This window comes from Staurois parvus, unplaced genomic scaffold (assembly GCF_062004578.1).
Source record: "Staurois parvus isolate SC_StPar_1 unplaced genomic scaffold, SC_StPar_1.0 ptg000207l, whole genome shotgun sequence".
Classification (NCBI taxonomy): Eukaryota; Metazoa; Chordata; class Amphibia; order Anura; family Ranidae; genus Staurois; species Staurois parvus.
The window spans coordinates 238,538-262,397 of NW_028318003.1; the positions used below are offsets into that span (position 1 = coordinate 238,538).

At 39.5% G+C, this 23,860-nt stretch overlaps 1 protein-coding gene across 1 annotated transcript in view; it reads right to left on the reverse strand.

Annotated features, from left to right (window-relative positions):
* LOC149461208 (uncharacterized) overlaps positions 1–23,860 on the reverse strand; it is a 329,662-nt gene that overhangs the window by 103,478 nt on the left and 202,324 nt on the right. Inside the window, exons 120-137 of the mRNA XM_089678641.1 lie at positions 23,237–23,280; positions 23,028–23,133; positions 22,317–22,412; positions 19,398–19,496; positions 18,339–18,361; positions 17,452–17,557; positions 14,918–14,961; positions 14,709–14,814; positions 13,998–14,093; positions 11,084–11,182; positions 10,025–10,047; positions 9,138–9,243; positions 6,604–6,647; positions 6,395–6,500; positions 5,684–5,779; positions 2,770–2,868; positions 1,711–1,733; positions 824–929 (exon numbers count right to left, since the gene is read on the reverse strand). Of these exons, the coding sequence (XP_089534767.1) occupies positions 824–929; positions 1,711–1,733; positions 2,770–2,868; positions 5,684–5,779; positions 6,395–6,500; positions 6,604–6,647; positions 9,138–9,243; positions 10,025–10,047; positions 11,084–11,182; positions 13,998–14,093; positions 14,709–14,814; positions 14,918–14,961; positions 17,452–17,557; positions 18,339–18,361; positions 19,398–19,496; positions 22,317–22,412; positions 23,028–23,133; positions 23,237–23,280 (1,422 nt within the window). The remainder of the gene's footprint in view (positions 1–823; positions 930–1,710; positions 1,734–2,769; positions 2,869–5,683; positions 5,780–6,394; positions 6,501–6,603; positions 6,648–9,137; positions 9,244–10,024; positions 10,048–11,083; positions 11,183–13,997; positions 14,094–14,708; positions 14,815–14,917; positions 14,962–17,451; positions 17,558–18,338; positions 18,362–19,397; positions 19,497–22,316; positions 22,413–23,027; positions 23,134–23,236; positions 23,281–23,860) is intronic.

Here is a 23,860-nt window from a genome sequence, read left to right on the forward strand (position 1 = left end):
ATCTGCTTGCCTGGAGTTTAGAGCTGAATGATGATTTGCAAAATGCAGCCATTGGTTGCAGCAATCATCTTTTAGCCATAGCAGGTCAGGCAGGTGCTATGGGGTCCAGCAGCACAGAAGAATCAGGGCATCCGCCTGAATAATGTTTTATACAGGTACCAACAGCAGTCGGCATATACTCTATGTTTGAGATGTACGTACAGTTCTCAGTTTTTACAATGGATTAATACAAGTCTCAAGGATACAGTTTAGGGAGTCATGAGACCCGAAGTGGTTATGCAGTGGGGCTTGATTACACATCATTATATTTGTCAAACAAAGCTTTACCTGCATTTTATCAATTCCACATGAACTTACAAAATCAGCCTGATAGTCCACTGAATTTATACTACAATCAGATTTTACACATTCTACCTTTTTTTGTACTTACGGGAGTTGTTGGTATAGGAACTGAAAAATAAAAAGAGGAACATGTGATTACCATCTAGCCTAACTCAGCAAGCAACTTACAACTGTGTACAGCATATACAGTATATAAACAGCAGTGGAATATCAACATCCAAATAACACAACAGATTGCTTCAATCAGACAATGCAAAATTGAACAGTGCAGTGACCAGTAGCCACCAGTCAGATGGTAAATCAAATGACAGATAGATGCAAATCTTATGGTTTGCAGCCTTCCCTTGATCTTCAAATACTTTTTCACACTCTCTTACTTTGTTATTTCCATCTACTTGCTGTCACATGTGTTTTGTATTGTATAGCTTTTCTTTGAAATGAAAGAATGCAACAAAGTCACATAATGAAGGTCAGCACTTACTGCAGGAGAATGTCTGGCAGCAAGGGTCATCAGTTGGAGTTTGAATCTTATACTCATTGTCTTCACAAGTGGGTTCAGGAGCGCAGGTCACGTGGCTACATGGAGGCTACAATATAGAGAGAGGTGTACTATTAGAATGGTCATAGGGACATGTTATGGAGTACAATTATCATTACTAGGCCTGCTTAGGAAAAGACTTGTTTGCCTCATTCTAATGTCAGAGTAGGTCTGTGATGGAAACATTTTAGCTTCAGCTTTAGTGCTATTGAAAGCTGCAGTGCAACATGGAAGCTCTATAAGGCCTCACACAGACAGGACATTTCAAAGACGCAAACATTTAGGTGCATTTAAAGGCGTCAAGCGCTTGGGCATTAATGAATTTCATTGGCCAGAATAATTATACATTATTATTCTGGCCATTTAAATGAATTAAAGCTGAAGCGCTAAACGCGCCTGGCGTCAACACGCGTTTAGGCAGGTTTAAATACATTTAGATGCCTTTGCTCGCGTCTTTTTCCTGCCAAAACGCTGCTGCTCCTGGACGCATAGGCCCTGGGTTTTTTTTTTTCCTTCTGATAAACACTACTGCTATTAAAGCTTTTAAGAGGCTATGGGCAACGTAATAACCACTTTTCAATGATAATTACAATATACTACTTTTTCCAGAGTATCGACTAATCTCTGAAATCCCAAGGACATCGATTAGATAAGCAGTCCATGACACCTATTTTCAGCTTTATAATGGCCATATGAAAAAGTGGTGCCAGAAACTATAGTGGCCTTCCATTGGAAAACACCCTAAAAACAAGTGCTGATGTCCATCCAAAACTGAAGTATGAGCTTTGGGTGAACTTGGCTATAAAGTGTTTTAATTGGTGAAAACTTACAGGAGGTGGAGGTGGTGGAGGTGCTGAAAAAGAAAAGAAAATACACAAAACAGCATTAGAAAATGTTATAAAGCAAATGGTCATGTGGCACAACAACCAATCACAATTCATTTTTCAGTGATCTGGTTTAAGGAAACTAACATCTAATGTGTTGTTATGGGGGTTACTCTGCTTTGCCCTCTCTAACTGAATTAAGGTCACAAGAGATTTCTGGCAGAGGACAAAAGAGCAGCTTGAGCTTATTGACAGAAGATCTTTTTTTTTCACACTCGCACACTCCAAGGCATGAATGATTACACCTATGGCCATCAAGGCAAAATATCTTCTCTTTTGAGCTCCTGGCTATGCTCCCGCCACTGACTTCTGCTGCCTTCTCCTTTTTCCTTTTTATTTTATAATTTATTATTTTAGAATTTTACAATTATAACCAGAGCAGATGGGTGCACCTGGAAATGCTGGGAAAGCACTGCTGGAGTAGAAGAAGTATTAATTTATTAAGTGTACTATTCAATCTACAAGAATTCTGAGAGAAAATCAACTGAAACCGAAGGCAAAGATACCAAAGAATAACGCCCCCCCCTCCATCATCCCCAACTCAGTACCTAATAATGAAATGAGGGAACAAAATAGTTTCCAGTAAGACACAAAACGATTCTAACAAAACACGATCTAAAAACTCTATTATTAATCCAGTTAACTGATGTTTTTTAACTGTCCCATTGCCATGACAATCACTTTGGTGTGTGAGCAGAGGTAGCAGAAGAAGTGATTGCTGCATAACTCATAGTCTGGGGGCCAGATGAGACCTGCTCATTTCATTCTCCCTCACTGCAGCAGTCCAGGCATCACCAAGCTTTATTGGCTGGACACTCACAAGACTATTATACTGTGAAGCACTGGTACTCATATAAGGTATAGTTAATATTTTTCAGCTTACAATAATGATCAAATTAGAATTTGCATTAGAAAAAATAAATCTGTATTATGAATACTTTCTATGGGTAGCAAATACAGGCCTGCTGCAAAGTTCCCCCACTCTCTTGCTATAAAGACACTTACGACACTGATGTTCAGGACAGCACTGTGTTTCGGGGTCTCCAAGCAGCAGTGGTGGCCTGTTATCATCGCATGTGGGAATATCGCATAGATCTTGACATTCTGCATATAAAGAATAGACAACACCTTAAACAGCAAGCATGTATTCAATGAACAAGAAATTGTATTTTCTGAAATGAATGATAACATATAGACAGACAAGTTATGCTGACATGAACTCTCATACACAGCACTGATGAAAGCTAACTAGTCTGAAATGGAGATAGGCAGTTTGGATTAATTCGATATATGATTGTACAGTTGGCCCAGCTTCATAAACAATGATTGGAATAAACACTTTTTTTTGAGGGGGTGGAAGGATTTGCGATAAAAGCAAATCACCTTTGTAAAGAAAGCTCTGCTATGCTTTACGGTAAAATGAAAACTGTCAATTAACTAAAAAGCTTTGGAATTCATTTTTTTTAAACTTTTATACATTGTTACCTAACAATACATTTCTTTGCACAATTCAACTTACGGCAGATAATGACTGGACAGCAGCGAGCGCCAGAAGGAGCTTCCATTACAACTGGGGTGGCACCTGTCATCTCACAGGACACAGGAGCACAGAGTATATCCGTGCATGATGGCTTTTGGAAACAGAAAAGCAATCGTGTGTAAGTGCATACATAAATGTGTAAAACCATCAAGCATAAAGAAAATGTCTTGGTTATGGATGTAAGCATAGTCCAACCAAAAGTATTATTATCTTCTACCTAGTTTCATTATTTCATTAGGATTCATTATTAAAGTTCTGGTGACCTGGGGGCCCCAAGGGATTCCCTTAATTTGCAGGGATTTCCTCTCCCTCCTTATTTGGGCTATCGGACGGGAAGTGAAGGCAAATCTCCCCAATTGGACACAGCTGGCAAAAAAAAAAACGGGTTATAACCCTTCCTTACTGCTTATCCAAAATGAAAAAAAATTGGTTATAGTTCTACTTTAAGGTCCTTTGCCTATTCTTGCCTTTTTGGGGCGGGGGGGCACAGCTTCTAGAGTACAGGAACATGTACAGGGAAATATATATAGTATGTAGACTGTTATTGCTGACCTCTTCAATACTTTCTAAATCAGTGGAACCTGAATGCATCAAACAAAGCACAGACTATGGAGTTGTGTCAGTGGCTCCATAAGGCTCCACCAGATAAGCAGGGATGACAGGTAACTAGCATTTTCTGAAGGAGAGCTCCTTATTGCCAGTCTATGTATTTCTCTCAATGTATCTTCTACTTGACTTGAGCTCCAGAGTCCACACTGCTCTCCTAGACCATTAAAACATTATAAAGGCTATAGGCTATAAAGATAACAACTAGTATAACTTACTGGAGGTGGAGGTGGAGTGGGTGGGTTCTATGGATGAACAAAATGAAAAATGTCAGATACAGCTAAAAGCATGTTAAAATGCAGTCGTGTTTTCTCAGTGTAATTCTATATGGATAAGGTCCAGTCAAATGTACTCATTGCATTTACATGCTCTGTTTATACTGATTGTGATCTATTTTTTTTTTGTCTCAATATTTTAGCCAACAAGAATTGCAGATGGAAAGCAAATATATATGGGGAATGTAAATAAATATAATTTGGGGAATATATTGCTAATATTGATAACAGCAATAACAACAAAAACAATAAAAATAATTATAATACGCTTTACTATGATATGCAATAAAAAAAATCATTAAATTAGCAAAACTAAAAAGATTCTTCATGTGGGAAGAATAATAATTAATGACTTACGGTAAAGGGTGGAGGTGGTTGGGGTGTTGTTGGCGGTGCTAAAATGTAAAGAGAAAAACATCAGCTCTAGATACTTTTATGCAGAGTTTTTTTTAACTCAGAGAATAGGAGAAGGAAACCCCTCCTACCAAGTCACCCCTGTCTCTGTCCCTTGGGTCCACCCCCTGCCCACCTCCCAATACCGCCACTTTTAGAGAATACAGAAACAAGTATCATTTTGTTGTGCTAAGCAACTTGTATGGAATTTGTGAAAAACAATAAAAGCATTAAAATAGATCCCCTGCAGACTGCAAATATAGATGCCCCCTAGCAACAATAGATCATCCAGTAACAATAGATCCCCCAGAAACAAAAGATTCCAACAAAAACAGATTTCCCAGCAATCAGCATCAGTAGACCCTCCTGCAGCCAGCATCAATAAATCTCTCCATCTACAGTAGGTCCCTCCCAGCAACAATTAATCTCCCAGCAACACAAGACCCCACAGAAACAATAGGTTCCCTGCCAGCAACAATACATCTCCCCGGTTCCAATAGACGCTAACAAAAAAATAGATCCTCTACGGCGACATGGATTGCCCAGCAGCCAGCATCAATAGACCCCAGTGTGTATTCGACCCCCAGCCCCGCCCCTCCTTCCTTCTCACTGGTTGTGACTGACGGTCTATCTGCTGAGACCGACCCAACTCATAAATATTCAAATACATTCTCATGAGAAACCCTACAATCACGATTATTCATTGTCAGTAATTGACTAATAGCATGTCTCAATACTAAAATCCTGGGAAAGAAAGGACTGGAAAAATGTAAACTGTAGCATTCCCAGCACCTCTTAGTCAAGTCTTTTTCTGTTGGTACTATATTGCAGACATTCATGTACAAAGTCATTCATTGCATGACTTAGGCCTGAACCCTAAACCACAGATATTCAATGGTAGCCACAGAGAGGTGCTGATTTTTGTTAATTACTCTGTATGTAAATGACTGAAGTATGAGCACCCATTAGCAGTGCTTGTTTTCACACTGTAGAGTTGTTCTTTCTCTGATATTGCTGAGGGGTTTTTGAAGGGGACAGTCTAGATGCAAATGGCCTTTGATTGAGAGGTCTTCTTTAGGTGTGGAAAATGTATAGAATTACTTACGACATTCATATATTGGACAACATTCTGCCACCAAGTTAAAGTTCACAATTAGATCGGCACCATCACAAAAAGGAGCTGGTGGGCATGGGTCACACTCTGTAAAACAAAACACATATTTATTCATTTATTCCGTTTTATCAGACAGTCATTTGGAGAGTGAAGGCTAAGCTAAGCCCGAAAGATTTACCTTCATTACATACAGAAAGATGCATCATTTGATTGGCCAAAAAGAACCTTTAATTGCCCCTCGTGTGCAATCTTTCAGGAATTTAAATAAAACATCTGCATTTTGCTTGCACGTGAAAAAGGTTATTCATGTGAACACAGCCTCACCTCATTAACTGAGTTAATATTATCTTTGCTGTGTATTGTTTACGTCAAAACTACAGAGAAACTTTGCTGTACAACAACCACCCAGAAGAATGAATTATCCCCATCTCTCTGCCTCCTTGCCTGGTCTTCACACAGGGCACTAGAGAGTTTAAATCATAGAGAAGGAGTCTGAAGGCAAACACCTTCTTCTCTGCTCTTTCCCACAGTGAGCAGTGTCATTGGTGCATCCATTGGACTTTCACTTTTTAATATAAAACCGCATTTAAATAATAAAAGTGGATAAAAAAAATCAGTTTTGAAAATATATCGATTCACAAACTTTAAATCATTACAGTTTCCTTGTCATTTGCTCCAAAAAGAGTCCACAATCACACTTACGACATTCATATGCTAGACAGCAAGGGTCCGTGGTGTCAACCTCGACTGCTCTTTCTCCGTTCCGTAAGCAGGAAGGCACATTGCATGTGACACCATGACATTTATGCTGGAAAAGATGGAAAGAATAAATATTGGTTGTTACACATAACTGTTAGCATTTCACCCAGTATAAATAGGTAAGATATTACTTAAGTCAGAACGGTACTTACAGGTGTATTCACTGGAGGAGTAGGTGGTGGCGGTGGTGGAGGTACTGTAGAAAATGATACATTTCACATTAAACAGGAAACTATACTACTACTACTATTATTACTCGTGTGAGCTTGCTGCAAAGCTGTCCTATGGCATCTGTGGAGTTGGAATTCCTTAGCACAAATGCAATGTTCACTGCCGTTTTACTTTCTGGTACTGGAGTCCTGTTGACAGGAAACTCCACCATCTTTTCACTATGTCCTTCCACCTTTTATCCAGCTGTGTCATGACGGATGCAAAAAGCTGCACCATCACTTTACACATTGAAAGAAAAAGTATGAGGACATTTCCGGCTAAAAAGGCAGTAGCTTTCTTGGGGTATGTAAATGACAGCATTGCTAAACATATATAAAACCTTTTTTAATTCAAACATATCTTGAGATTTGTATACTTCCTGTAGTGTAAGCAATTGACATCATTTTTATGATCACTAAAAAGAAATGTTCCAGCAATGTACTTACTACATGTGTATGTGGGACAGCAAGGATCATCATCGTTTGACGTCTCTACTATTATTTCACCATCTCTACAGTCTGCTGGTAGGCATCCGCTGCTGTCACAAGGCTGTAGGAAGTGACAGGAAGATCACTTTCATTGGACAATCAATATATACAATAGATAGGAGAACATTTATTCCCAGGTTAGCAATGTGTTTTGGTACTGAGGAGGTTATAAATATAATAGGAGAAGTCCCATACAAATCTCTGAGGGTTTACTGTACAAGCATGGCCAGTACTGAAGAGAATTACTGCTGCAGGACTTTAAACATTAGAAGTGACCGCGGCTATGCTATTAAGTTCAGTAAACAGCAGAGGAAGGAGATTTTAGTGTAGATTAGTTAATGAAGGCTACATGGGGGAAGGGGGTTGGGGGGGGAGGGGGTCTAGTTTTGTTAAAGGCACATCTGTGCTTAAACCTTACTCCTACTGATCACCAGGGGCGGACTGACCATTCGTGCACTCGGGCACTGCCCGAGGGCCCAGGGTCAGTAGGCCCCATGATCCCCTACTGCCCAGGGGCACCATGAGTTGTCAGTCCGCCCCTGCTGACCACTGACCTAATCCCCAACACTCTATTGATACCCGGAGATACAGATTTACACTTATGATGCTAAAATCTCAGTGCGCAACACTACTGATGGAACATTTGATTACTTTATATGCTATTCTATCAGTTTGCTTGTCGACACATAAAAAATAAACTTACCGTCACAGGAGGAGGAGGAGGAGGAGCCTGGAAAAAACAATAACAACATAAGATGCCAGTGCATACCAGTACATACACAAATAGGTGTCAGTGCATTTTTTTTTTATTCAAGCTGTGTAAGTAGCTTGAATCTGACCTGAAATAAACCTGTTGCAGTGCCTGTACAGAAAAGGAGCCAGCTAAAAGACAAGTGCCATTCTAATAGGAGGAGAGATCAGAGTGACAGAGACATTAGCTCATAAGTCTGATGCTTCTCCTTTCACTGTTCCATCAGAGGCTTGAGGTGAGGAAAAATCTGCAAGTGTTATGGAACTGCAGCAGATACATTTCACATGTCCTGACCTGTCAGTCGTGGCTGTGCTATGTGGCTGAGCCATGAAGATGTAACGAGAGCATGGTCAAAAATAAATATCCTTTAGCAGGTAATAAAAGCTCCCATAAATGTATTTCATCTGTTTGTTTATCTGCTTGCCTGGAGTTTAGAGCTGAATGATGATTTGCAAAATGCAGCCATTGGTTGCAGCAATCATCTTTTAGCCATAGCAGGTCAGGCAGGTGCTATGGGGTCCAGCAGCACAGAAGAATCAGGGCATCCGCCTGAATAATGTTTTATACAGGTACCAACAGCAGTCGGCATATACTCTATGTTTGAGATGTACGTACAGTTCTCAGTTTTTACAATGGATTAATACAAGTCTCAAGGATACAGTTTAGGGAGTCATGAGACCCGAAGTGGTTATGCAGTGGGGCTTGATTACACATCATTATATTTGTCAAACAAAGCTTTACCTGCATTTTATCAATTCCACATGAACTTACAAAATCAGCCTGATAGTCCACTGAATTTATACTACAATCAGATTTTACACATTCTACCTTTTTTTGTACTTACGGGAGTTGTTGGTATAGGAACTGAAAAATAAAAAGAGGAACATGTGATTACCATCTAGCCTAACTCAGCAAGCAACTTACAACTGTGTACAGCATATACAGTATATAAACAGCAGTGGAATATCAACATCCAAATAACACAACAGATTGCTTCAATCAGACAATGCAAAATTGAACAGTGCAGTGACCAGTAGCCACCAGTCAGATGGTAAATCAAATGACAGATAGATGCAAATCTTATGGTTTGCAGCCTTCCCTTGATCTTCAAATACTTTTTCACACTCTCTTACTTTGTTATTTCCATCTACTTGCTGTCACATGTGTTTTGTATTGTATAGCTTTTCTTTGAAATGAAAGAATGCAACAAAGTCACATAATGAAGGTCAGCACTTACTGCAGGAGAATGTCTGGCAGCAAGGGTCATCAGTTGGAGTTTGAATCTTATACTCATTGTCTTCACAAGTGGGTTCAGGAGCGCAGGTCACGTGGCTACATGGAGGCTACAATATAGAGAGAGGTGTACTATTAGAATGGTCATAGGGACATGTTATGGAGTACAATTATCATTACTAGGCCTGCTTAGGAAAAGACTTGTTTGCCTCATTCTAATGTCAGAGTAGGTCTGTGATGGAAACATTTTAGCTTCAGCTTTAGTGCTATTGAAAGCTGCAGTGCAACATGGAAGCTCTATAAGGCCTCACACAGACAGGACATTTCAAAGACGCAAACATTTAGGTGCATTTAAAGGCGTCAAGCGCTTGGGCATTAATGAATTTCATTGGCCAGAATAATTATACATTATTATTCTGGCCATTTAAATGAATTAAAGCTGAAGCGCTAAACGCGCCTGGCGTCAACACGCGTTTAGGCAGGTTTAAATACATTTAGATGCCTTTGCTCGCGTCTTTTTCCTGCCAAAACGCTGCTGCTCCTGGACGCATAGGCCCTGGGTTTTTTTTTTTCCTTCTGATAAACACTACTGCTATTAAAGCTTTTAAGAGGCTATGGGCAACGTAATAACCACTTTTCAATGATAATTACAATATACTACTTTTTCCAGAGTATCGACTAATCTCTGAAATCCCAAGGACATCGATTAGATAAGCAGTCCATGACACCTATTTTCAGCTTTATAATGGCCATATGAAAAAGTGGTGCCAGAAACTATAGTGGCCTTCCATTGGAAAACACCCTAAAAACAAGTGCTGATGTCCATCCAAAACTGAAGTATGAGCTTTGGGTGAACTTGGCTATAAAGTGTTTTAATTGGTGAAAACTTACAGGAGGTGGAGGTGGTGGAGGTGCTGAAAAAGAAAAGAAAATACACAAAACAGCATTAGAAAATGTTATAAAGCAAATGGTCATGTAGCACAACAACCAATCACAATTCATTTTTCAGTGATCTGGTTTAAGGAAACTAACATCTAATGTGTTGTTATGGGGGTTACTCTGCTTTGCCCTCTCTAACTGAATTAAGGTCACAAGAGATTTCTGGCAGAGGACAAAAGAGCAGCTTGAGCTTATTGACAGAAGATCTTTTTTTTTCACACTCGCACACTCCAAGGCATGAATGATTACACCTATGGCCATCAAGGCAAAATATCTTCTCTTTTGAGCTCCTGGCTATGCTCCCGCCACTGACTTCTGCTGCCTTCTCCTTTTTCCTTTTTATTTTATAATTTATTATTTTAGAATTTTACAATTATAACCAGAGCAGATGGGTGCACCTGGAAATGCTGGGAAAGCACTGCTGGAGTAGAAGAAGTATTAATTTATTAAGTGTACTATTCAATCTACAAGAATTCTGAGAGAAAATCAACTGAAACCGAAGGCAAAGATGCCAAAGAATAACGCCCCCCCCTCCATCATCCCCAACTCAGTACCTAATAATGAAATGAGGGAACAAAATAGTTTCCAGTAAGACACAAAACGATTCTAACAAAACACGATCTAAAAACTCTATTATTAATCCAGTTAACTGATGTTTTTTAACTGTCCCATTGCCATGACGATCACTTTGGTGTGTGAGCAGAGGTAGCAGAAGAAGTGATTGCTGCATAACTCATAGTCTGGGGGCCAGATGAGACCTGATCATTTCATTCTCCCTCACTGCAGCAGTCCAGGCATCACCAAGCTTTATTGGCTGGACACTCACAAGACTATTATACTGTGAAGCACTGGTACTCATATAAGGTATAGTTAATATTTTTCAGCTTACAATAATGATCAAATTAGAATTTGCATTAGAAAAAATAAATCTGTATTATGAATACTTTCTATGGGTAGCAAATACAGGCCTGCTGCAAAGTTCCCCCACTCTCTTGCTATAAAGACACTTACGACACTGATGTTCAGGACAGCACTGTGTTTCGGGGTCTCCAAGCAGCAGTGGTGGCCTGTTATCATCGCATGTGGGAATATCGCATAGATCTTGACATTCTGCATATAAAGAATAGACAACACCTTAAACAGCAAGCATGTATTCAATGAACAAGAAATTGTATTTTCTGAAATGAATGATAACATATAGACAGACAAGTTATGCTGACATGAACTCTCATACACAGCACTGATGAAAGCTAACTAGTCTGAAATGGAGATAGGCAGTTTGGATTAATTCGATATATGATTGTACAGTTGGCCCAGCTTCATAAACAATGATTGGAATAAACACTTTTTTTTGAGGGGGTGGAAGGATTTGCGATAAAAGCAAATCACCTTTGTAAAGAAAGCTCTGCTATGCTTTACGGTAAAATGAAAACTGTCAATTAACTAAAAAGCTTTGGAATTCATTTTTTTTAAACTTTTATACATTGTTACCTAACAATACATTTCTTTGCACAATTCAACTTACGGCAGATAATGACTGGACAGCAGCGAGCGCCAGAAGGAGCTTCCATTACAACTGGGGTGGCACCTGTCATCTCACAGGACACAGGAGCACAGAGTATATCCGTGCATGATGGCTTTTGGAAACAGAAAAGCAATCGTGTGTAAGTGCATACATAAATGTGTAAAACCATCAAGCATAAAGAAAATGTCTTGGTTATGGATGTAAGCATAGTCCAACCAAAAGTATTATTATCTTCTACCTAGTTTCATTATTTCATTAGGATTCATTATTAAAGTTCTGGTGACCTGGGGGCCCCAAGGGATTCCCTTAATTTGCAGGGATTTCCTCTCCCTCCTTATTTGGGCTATCGGACGGGAAGTGAAGGCAAATCTCCCCAATTGGACACAGCTGGCAAAAAAAAAAACGGGTTATAACCCTTCCTTACTGCTTATCCAAAATGAAAAAAAATTGGTTATAGTTCTACTTTAAGGTCCTTTGCCTATTCTTGCCTTTTTGGGGCGGGGGGGCACAGCTTCTAGAGTACAGGAACATGTACAGGGAAATATATATAGTATGTAGACTGTTATTGCTGACCTCTTCAATACTTTCTAAATCAGTGGAACCTGAATGCATCAAACAAAGCACAGACTATGGAGTTGTGTCAGTGGCTCCATAAGGCTCCACCAGATAAGCAGGGATGACAGGTAACTAGCATTTTCTGAAGGAGAGCTCCTTATTGCCAGTCTATGTATTTCTCTCAATGTATCTTCTACTTGACTTGAGCTCCAGAGTCCACACTGCTCTCCTAGACCATTAAAACATTATAAAGGCTATAGGCTATAAAGATAACAACTAGTATAACTTACTGGAGGTGGAGGTGGAGTGGGTGGGTTCTATGGATGAACAAAATGAAAAATGTCAGATACAGCTAAAAGCATGTTAAAATGCAGTCGTGTTTTCTCAGTGTAATTCTATATGGATAAGGTCCAGTCAAATGTACTCATTGCATTTACATGCTCTGTTTATACTGATTGTGATCTATTTTTTTTTTGTCTCAATATTTTAGCCAACAAGAATTGCAGATGGAAAGCAAATATATATGGGGAATGTAAATAAATATAATTTGGGGAATATATTGCTAATATTGATAACAGCAATAACAACAACAACAATAAAAATAATTATAATACGCTTTACTATGATATGCAATAAAAAAAATCATTAAATTAGCAAAACTAAAAAGATGCTTCATGTGGGAAGAATAATAATTAATGACTTACGGTAAAGGGTGGAGGTGGTTGGGGTGTTGTTGGCGGTGCTAAAATGTAAAGAGAAAAACATCAGCTCTAGATACTTTTATGCAGAGTTTTTTTTAACTCAGAGAATAGGAGAAGGAAACCCCTCCTACCAAGTCACCCCTGTCTCTGTCCCTTGGGTCCACCCCCTGCCCACCTCCCAATACCGCCACTTTTAGAGAATACAGAAACAAGTATCATTTTGTTGTGCTAAGCAACTTGTATGGAATTTGTGAAAAACAATAAAAGCATTAAAATAGATCCCCTGCAGACTGCAAATATAGATGCCCCCTAGCAACAATAGATCATCCAGTAACAATAGATCCCCCAGAAACAAAAGATTCCAACAAAAACAGATTTCCCAGCAATCAGCATCAGTAGACCCTCCTGCAGCCAGCATCAATAAATCTCTCCATCTACAGTAGGTCCCTCCCAGCAACAATTAATCTCCCAGCAACACAAGACCCCACAGAAACAATAGGTTCCCTGCCAGCAACAATACATCTCCCCGGTTCCAATAGACGCTAACAAAAAAATAGATCCTCTACGGCGACATGGATTGCCCAGCAGCCAGCATCAATAGACCCCAGTGTGTATTCGACCCCCAGCCCCGCCCCTCCTTCCTTCTCACTGGTTGTGACTGACGGTCTATCTGCTGAGACCGACCCAACTCATAAATATTCAAATACATTCTCATGAGAAACCCTACAATCACGATTATTCATTGTCAGTAATTGACTAATAGCATGTCTCAATACTAAAATCCTGGGAAAGAAAGGACTGGAAAAATGTAAACTGTAGCATTCCCAGCACCTCTTAGTCAAGTCTTTTTCTGTTGGTACTATATTGCAGACATTCATGTACAAAGTCATTCATTGCATGACTTAGACCTGAACCCTAAACCACAGATATTCAATGGTAGCCACAGAGAGGTGCTGATTTTTGTTAATTACTCTGTATGTAAATGACTGAAGTATGAGCACCCATTAGCAGTGCTTGTTTTCACACTGTAGAGTTGTTCTTTCTCTGATATTGCTGAGGGGTTTTTGAAGGGGACAGTCTAGATGCAAATGGCCTTTGATTGAGAGGTCTTCTTTAGGTGTGGAAAATGTATAGAATTACTTACGACATTCATATATTGGACAACATTCTGCCACCAAGTTAAAGTTCACAATTAGATCGGCACCATCACAAAAAGGAGCTGGTGGGCATGGGTCACACTCTGTAAAACAAAACACATATTTATTCATTTATTCCGTTTTATCAGACAGTCATTTGGAGAGTGAAGGCTAAGCTAAGCCCGAAAGATTTACCTTCATTACATACAGAAAGATGCATCATTTGATTGGCCAAAAAGAACCTTTAATTGCCCCTCGTGTGCAATCTTTCAGGAATTTAAATAAAACATCTGCATTTTGCTTGCACGTGAAAAAGGTTATTCATGTGAACACAGCCTCACCTCATTAACTGAGTTAATATTATCTTTGCTGTGTATTGTTTACGTCAAAACTACAGAGAAACTTTGCTGTACAACAACCACCCAGAAGAATGAATTATCCCCATCTCTCTGCCTCCTTGCCTGGTCTTCACACAGGGCACTAGAGAGTTTAAATCATAGAGAAGGAGTCTGAAGGCAAACACCTTCTTCTCTGCTCTTTCCCACAGTGAGCAGTGTCATTGGTGCATCCATTGGACTTTCACTTTTTAATATAAAACCGCATTTAAATAATAAAAGTGGATAAAAAAAATCAGTTTTGAAAATATATCGATTCACAAACTTTAAATCATTACAGTTTCCTTGTCATTTGCTCCAAAAAGAGTCCACAATCACACTTACGACATTCATATGCTAGACAGCAAGGGTCCGTGGTGTCAACCTCGACTGCTCTTTCTCCGTTCCGTAAGCAGGAAGGCACATTGCATGTGACACCATGACATTTATGCTGGAAAAGATGGAAAGAATAAATATTGGTTGTTACACATAACTGTTAGCATTTCACCCAGTATAAATAGGTAAGATATTACTTAAGTCAGAACGGTACTTACAGGTGTATTCACTGGAGGAGTAGGTGGTGGCGGTGGTGGAGGTACTGTAGAAAATGATACATTTCACATTAAACAGGAAACTATACTACTACTACTATTATTACTCGTGTGAGCTTGCTGCAAAGCTGTCCTATGGCATCTGTGGAGTTGGAATTCCTTAGCACAAATGCAATGTTCACTGCCGTTTTACTTTCTGGTACTGGAGTCCTGTTGACAGGAAACTCCACCATCTTTTCACTATGTCCTTCCACCTTTTATCCAGCTGTGTCATGACGGATGCAAAAAGCTGCACCATCACTTTACACATTGAAAGAAAAAGTATGAGGACATTTCCGGCTAAAAAGGCAGTAGCTTTCTTGGGGTATGTAAATGACAGCATTGCTAAACATATATAAAACCTTTTTTAATTCAAACATATCTTGAGATTTGTATACTTCCTGTAGTGTAAGCAATTGACATCATTTTTATGATCACTAAAAAGAAATGTTCCAGCAATGTACTTACTACATGTGTATGTGGGACAGCAAGGATTATCATCGTTTGACGTCTCTACTATTATTTCACCATCTCTACAGTCTGCTGGTAGGCATCCGCTGCTGTCACAAGGCTGTAGGAAGTGACAGGAAGATCACTTTCATTGGACAATCAATATATACAATAGATAGGAGAACATTTATTCCCAGGTTAGCAATGTGTTTTGGTACTGAGGAGGTTATAAATATAATAGGAGAAGTCCCATACAAATCTCTGAGGGTTTACTGTACAAGCATGGCCAGTACTGAAGAGAATTACTGCTGCAGGACTTTAAACATTAGAAGTGACCGCGGCTATGCTATTAAGTTCAGTAAACAGCAGAGGAAGGAGATTTTAGTGTAGATTAGTTAATGAAGGCTACATGGGGGAAGGGGGTTGGGGGGGGAGGGGGTCTAGTTTTGTTAAAGGCACATCTGTGCTTAAACCTTACTCCTACTGATCACCAGGGGCGGACTGACCATTCGTGCACTCGGGCACTGCCCGAGGGCCCAGGGTCAGTAGGCCCCATGATCCCCTACTGCCCAGGGGCACCATGAGTTGTCAGTCCGCCCCTGCTGACCACTGACCTAATCCCCAACACTCTATTGATACCCGGAGATACAGATTTACACTTATGATGCTAAAATCTCAGTGCGCAACACTACTGATGGAACATTTGATTACTTTATATGCTATTCTATCAGTTTGCTTGTCGGCACATAAAAAATAAACTTACCGTCACAGGAGGAGGAGGAGGAGGAGCCTGGAAAAAACAATAACAACATAAGATGCCAGTGCATACCAGTACATACACAAATAGGTGTCAGTGCTTTCTTTTTTAATTCAAGCTGTGTAAGTAGCTTGAATCTGACCTGAAATAAACCTGTTGCAGTGCCTGTACAGAAAAGGAGCCAGCTAAAAGACAAGTGCCATTCTAATAGGAGGAGAGATCAGAGTGACAGAGACATTAGCTCATAAGTCTGATGCTTCTCCTTTCACTGTTCCATCAGAGGCTTGAGGTGAGGAAAAATCTGCAAGTGTTATGGAACTGCAGCAGATACATTTCACATGTCCTGACCTGTCAGTCGTGGCTGTGCTATGTGGCTGAGCCATGAAGATGTAACGAGAGCATGGTCAAAAATAAATATCCTTTAGCAGGTAATAAAAGCTCCCATAAATGTATTTCATCTGTTTGTTTATCTGCTTGCCTGGAGTTTAGAGCTGAATGATGATTTGCAAAATGCAGCCATTGGTTGCAGCAATCATCTTTTAGCCATAGCAGGTCAGGCAGGTGCTATGGGGTCCAGCAGCACAGAAGAATCAGGGCATCCGCCTGAATAATGTTTTATACAGGTACCAACAGCAGTCGGCATATACTCTATGTTTGAGATGTACGTACAGTTCTCAGTTTTTACAATGGATTAATACAAGTCTCAAGGATACAGTTTAGGGAGTCATGAGACCCGAAGTGGTTATGCAGTGGGGCTTGATTACACATCATTATATTTGTCAAACAAAGCTTTACCTGCATTTTATCAATTCCACATGAACTTACAAAATCAGCCTGATAGTCCACTGAATTTATACTACAATCAGATTTTACACATTCTACCTTTTTTTGTACTTACGGGAGTTGTTGGTATAGGAACTGAAAAATAAAAAGAGGAACATGTGATTACCATCTAGCCTAACTCAGCAAGCAACTTACAACTGTGTACAGCATATACAGTATATAAACAGCAGTGGAATATCAACATCCAAATAACACAACAGATTGCTTCAATCAGACAATGCAAAATTGAACAGTGCAGTGACCAGTAGCCACCAGTCAGATGGTAAATCAAATGACAGATAGATGCAAATCTTATGGTTTGCAGCCTTCCCTTGATCTTCAAATACTTTTTCACACTCTCTTACTTTGTTATTTCCATCTACTTGCTGTCACATGTGTTTTGTATTGTATAGCTTTTCTTTGAAATGAAAGAATGCAACAAAGTCACATAATGAAGGTCAGCACTTACTGCAGGAGAATGTCTGGCAGCAAGGGTCATCAGTTGGAGTTTGAATCTTATACTCATTGTCTTCACAAGTGGGTTCAGGAGCGCAGGTCACGTGGCTACATGGAGGCTACAATATAGAGAGAGGTGTACTATTAGAATGGTCATAGGGACATGTTATGGAGTACAATTATCATTACTAGGCCTGCTTAGGAAAAGACTTGTTTGCCTCATTCTAATGTCAGAGTAGGTCTGTGATGGAAACATTTTAGCTTCAGCTTTAGTGCTATTGAAAGCTGCAGTGCAACATGGAAGCTCTATAAGGCCTCACACAGACAGGACATTTCAAAGACGCAAACATTTAGGTGCATTTAAAGGCGTCAAGCGCTTGGGCATTAATGAATTTCATTGGCCAGAATAATTATACATTATTATTCTGGCCATTTAAATGAATTAAAGCTGAAGCGCTAAACGCGCCTGGCGTCAACACGCGTTTAGGCAGGTTTAAATACATTTAGATGCCTTTGCTCGCGTCTTTTTCCTGCCAAAACGCTGCTGCTCCTGGACGCATAGGCCCTGGGTTTTTTTTTTTCCTTCTGATAAACACTACTGCTATTAAAGCTTTTAAGAGGCTATGGGCAACGTAATAACCACTTTTCAATGATAATTACAATATACTACTTTTTCCAGAGTATCGACTAATCTCTGAAATCCCAAGGACATCGATTAGATAAGCAGTCCATGACACCTATTTTCAGCTTTATAATGGCCATATGAAAAAGTGGTGCCAGAAACTATAGTGGCCTTCCATTGGAAAACACCCTAAAAACAAGTGCTGATGTCCATCCAAAACTGAAGTATGAGCTTTGGGTGAACTTGGCTATAAAGTGTTTTAATTGGTGAAAACTTACAGGAGGTGGAGGTGGTGGAGGTGCTGAAAAAGAAAAGAAAATACACAAAACAGCATTAGAAAATGTTATAAAGCAAATGGTCATGTAGCACAACAACCAATCACAATTCATTTTTCAGTGATCTGGTTTAAGGAAACTAACATCTAATGTGTTGTTATGGGGGTTACTCTGCTTTGCCCTCTCTAACTGAATTAAGGTCACAAGAGATTTCTGGCAGAGGACAAAAGAGCAGCTTGAGCTTATTGACAGAAGATCTTTTTTTTTCACACTCGCACACTCCAAGGCATGAATGATTACACCTATGGCCATCAAGGCAAAATATCTTCTCTTTTGAGCTCCTGGCTATGCTCCCGCCACTGACTTCTGCTGCCTTCTCCTTTTTCCTTTTTATTTTATAATTTATTATTTTAGAATTTTACAATTATAACCAGAGCAGATGGGTGCACCTGGAAATGCTGGGAAAGCACTGCTGGAGTAGAAGAAGTATTAATTTATTAAGTGTACTATTCAATCTACAAGAATTCTGAGAGAAAATCAACTGAAACCGAAGGCAAAGATGCCAAAGAATAACGCCCCCCCCTCCATCATCCCCAACTCAGTACCTAATAATGAAATGAGGGAACAAAATAGTTTCCAGTAAGACACAAAACGATTCTAACAAAACACGATCTAAAAACTCTATTATTAATCCAGTTAACTGATGTTTTTTAACTGTCCCATTGCCATGACGATCACTTTGGTGTGTGAGCAGAGGTAGCAGAAGAAGTGACTGCTGCATAACTCATAGTCTGGGGGCCAGATGAGACCTGATCATTTCATTCTCCCTCACTGCAGCAGTCCAGGCATCACCAAGCTTTATTGGCTGGACACTCACAAGACTATTATACTGTGAAGCACTGGTACTCATATAAGGTATAGTTAATATTTTTCAGCTTACAATAATGATCAAATTAGAATTTGCATTAGAAAAAATAAATCTGTATTATGAATACTTTCTATGGGTAGCAAATACAGGCCTGCTGCAAAGTTCCCCCACTCTCTTGCTATAAAGACACTTACGACACTGATGTTCAGGACAGCACTGTGTTTCGGGGTCTCCAAGCAGCAGTGGTGGCCTGTTATCATCGCATGTGGGAATATCGCATAGATCTTGACATTCTGCATATAAAGAATAGACAACACCTTAAACAGCAAGCATGTATTCAATGAACAAGAAATTGTATTTTCTGAAATGAATGATAACATATAGACAGACAAGTTATGCTGACATGAACTCTCATACACAGCACTGATGAAAGCTAACTAGTCTGAAATGGAGATAGGCAGTTTGGATTAATTCGATATATGATTGTACAGTTGGCCCAGCTTCATAAACAATGATTGGAATAAACACTTTTTTTTGAGGGGGTGGAAGGATTTGCGATAAAAGCAAATCACCTTTGTAAAGAAAGCTCTGCTATGCTTTACGGTAAAATGAAAACTGTCAATTAACTAAAAAGCTTTGGAATTCATTTTTTTTAAACTTTTATACATTGTTACCTAACAATACATTTCTTTGCACAATTCAACTTACGGCAGATAATGACTGGACAGCAGCGAGCGCCAGAAGGAGCTTCCATTACAACTGGGGTGGCACCTGTCATCTCACAGGACACAGGAGCACAGAGTATATCCGTGCATGATGGCTTTTGGAAACAGAAAAGCAATCGTGTGTAAGTGCATACATAAATGTGTAAAACCATCAAGCATAAAGAAAATGTCTTGGTTATGGATGTAAGCATAGTCCAACCAAAAGTATTATTATCTTCTACCTAGTTTCATTATTTCATTAGGATTCATTATTAAAGTTCTGGTGACCTGGGGGCCCCAAGGGATTCCCTTAATTTGCAGGGATTTCCTCTCCCTCCTTATTTGGGCTATCGGACGGGAAGTGAAGGCAAATCTCCCCAATTGGACACAGCTGGCAAAAAAAAAAACGGGTTATAACCCTTCCTTACTGCTTATCCAAAATGAAAAAAAATTGGTTATAGTTCTACTTTAAGGTCCTTTGCCTATTCTTGCCTTTTTGGGGCGGGGGGGCACAGCTTCTAGAGTACAGGAACATGTACAGGGAAATATATATAGTATGTAGACTGTTATTGCTGACCTCTTCAATACTTTCTAAATCAGTGGAACCTGAATGCATCAAACAAAGCACAGACTATGGAGTTGTGTCAGTGGCTCCATAAGGCTCCACCAGATAAGCAGGGATGACAGGTAACTAGCATTTTCTGAAGGAGAGCTCCTTATTGCCAGTCTATGTATTTCTCTCAATGTATCTTCTACTTGACTTGAGCTCCAGAGTCCACACTGCTCTCCTAGACCATTAAAACATTATAAAGGCTATAGGCTATAAAGATAACAACTAGTATAACTTACTGGAGGTGGAGGTGGAGTGGGTGGGTTCTATGGATGAACAAAATGAAAAATGTCAGATACAGCTAAAAGCATGTTAAAATGCAGTCGTGTTTTCTCAGTGTAATTCTATATGGATAAGGTCCAGTCAAATGTACTCATTGCATTTACATGCTCTGTTTATACTGATTGTGATCTATTTTTTTTTTGTCTCAATATTTTAGCCAACAAGAATTGCAGATGGAAAGCAAATATATATGGGGAATGTAAATAAATATAATTTGGGGAATATATTGCTAATATTGATAACAGCAATAACAACAACAACAATAAAAATAATTATAATACGCTTTACTATGATATGCAATAAAAAAAATCATTAAATTAGCAAAACTAAAAAGATTCTTCATGTGGGAAGAATAATAATTAATGACTTACGGTAAAGGGTGGAGGTGGTTGGGGTGTTGTTGGCGGTGCTAAAATGTAAAGAGAAAAACATCAGCTCTAGATACTTTTATGCAGAGTTTTTTTTAACTCAGAGAATAGGAGAAGGAAACCCCTCCTACCAAGTCACCCCTGTCTCTGTCCCTTGGGTCCACCCCCTGCCCACCTCCCAATACCGCCACTTTTAGAGAATACAGAAACAAGTATCATTTTGTTGTGCTAAGCAACTTGTATGGAATTTGTGAAAAACAATAAAAGCATTAAAATAGATCCCCTGCAGACTGCAAATATAGATGCCCCCTAGCAACAATAGATCATCCAGTAACAATAGATCCCCCAGAAACAAAAGATTCCAACAAAAACAGATTTCCCAGCAATCAGCATCAGTAGACCCTCCTGCAGCCAGCATCAATAAATCTCTCCATCTACAGTAGGTCCCTCCCAGCAACAATTAATCTCCCAGCAACACAAGACCCCACAGAAACAATAGGTTCCCTGCCAGCAACAATACATCTCCCCGGTTCCAATAGACGCTAACAAAAAAATAGATCCTCTACGGCGACATGGATTGCCCAGCAGCCAGCATCAATAGACCCCAGTGTGTATTCGACCCCCAGCCCCGCCCCTCCTTCCTTCTCACTGGTTGTGACTGACGGTCTATCTGCTGAGACCGACCCAACTCATAAATATTCAAATACATTCTCATGAGAAACCCTACAATCACGATTATTCATTGTCAGTAATTGACTAATAGCATGTCTCAATACTAAAATCCTGGGAAAGAAAGGACTGGAAAAATGTAAACTGTAGCATTCCCAGCACCTCTTAGTCAAGTCTTTTTCTGTTGGTACTATATTGCAGACATTCATGTACAAAGTCATTCATTGCATGACTTAGACCTGAACCCTAAACCACAGATATTCAATGGTAGCCACAGAGAGGTGCTGATTTTTGTTAATTACTCTGTATGTACAGTAAATGACTGAAGTATGAGCACCCATTAGCAGTGCTTGTTTTCACACTGTAGAGTTGTTCTTTCTCTGATATTGCTGAGGGGTTTTTGAAGGGGACAGTCTAGATGCAAATGGCCTTTGATTGAGAGGTCTTCTTTAGGTGTGGAAAATGTATAGAATTACTTACGACATTCATATATTGGACAACATTCTGCCACCAAGTTAAAGTTCACAATTAGATCGGCACCATCACAAAAAGGAGCTGGTGGGCATGGGTCACACTCTGTAAAACAAAACACATATTTATTCATTTATTCCGTTTTATCAGACAGTCATTTGGAGAGTGAAGGCTAAGCTAAGCCCGAAAGATTTACCTTCATTACATACAGAAAGATGCATCATTTGATTGGCCAAAAAGAACCTTTAATTGCCCCTCGTGTGCAATCTTTCAGGAATTTAAATAAAACATCTGCATTTTGCTTGCACGTGAAAAAGGTTATTCATGTGAACACAGCCTCACCTCATTAACTGAGTTAATATTATCTTTGCTGTGTATTGTTTACGTCAAAACTACAGAGAAACTTTGCTGTACAACAACCACCCAGAAGAATGAATTATCCCCATCTCTCTGCCTCCTTGCCTGGTCTTCACACAGGGCACTAGAGAGTTTAAATCATAGAGAAGGAGTCTGAAGGCAAACACCTTCTTCTCTGCTCTTTCCCACAGTGAGCAGTGTCATTGGTGCATCCATTGGACTTTCACTTTTTAATATAAAACCGCATTTAAATAATAAAAGTGGATAAAAAAAATCAGTTTTGAAAATATATCGATTCACAAACTTTAAATCATTACAGTTTCCTTGTCATTTGCTCCAAAAAGAGTCCACAATCACACTTACGACATTCATATGCTAGACAGCAAGGGTCCGTGGTGTCAACCTCGACTGCTCTTTCTCCGTTCCGTAAGCAGGAAGGCACATTGCATGTGACACCATGACATTTATGCTGGAAAAGATGGAAAGAATAAATATTGGTTGTTACACATAACTGTTAGCATTTCACCCAGTATAAATAGGTAAGATATTACTTAAGTCAGAACGGTACTTACAGGTGTATTCACTGGAGGAGTAGGTGGTGGCGGTGGTGGAGGTACTGTAGAAAATGATACATTTCACATTAAACAGGAAACTATACTACTACTACTATTATTACTCGTGTGAGCTTGCTGCAAAGCTGTCCTATGGCATCTGTGGAGTTGGAATTCCTTAGCACAAATGCAATGTTCACTGCCGTTTTACTTTCTGGTACTGGAGTCCTGTTGACAGGAAACTCCACCATCTTTTCACTATGTCCTTCCACCTTTTATCCAGCTGTGTCATGACGGATGCAAAAAGCTGCACCATCACTTTACACATTGAAAGAAAAAGTATGAGGACATTTCCGGCTAAAAAGGCAGTAGCTTTCTTGGGGTATGTAAATGACAGCATTGCTAAACATATATAAAACCTTTTTTAATTCAAACATATCTTGAGATTTGTATACTTCCTGTAGTGTAAGCAATTGACATCATTTTTATGATCACTAAAAAGAAATGTTCCAGCAATGTACTTACTACATGTGTATGTGGGACAGCAAGGATCATCATCGTTTGACGTCTCTACTATTATTTCACCATCTCTACAGTCTGCTGGTAGGCATCCGCTGCTGTCACAAGGCTGTAGGAAGTGACAGG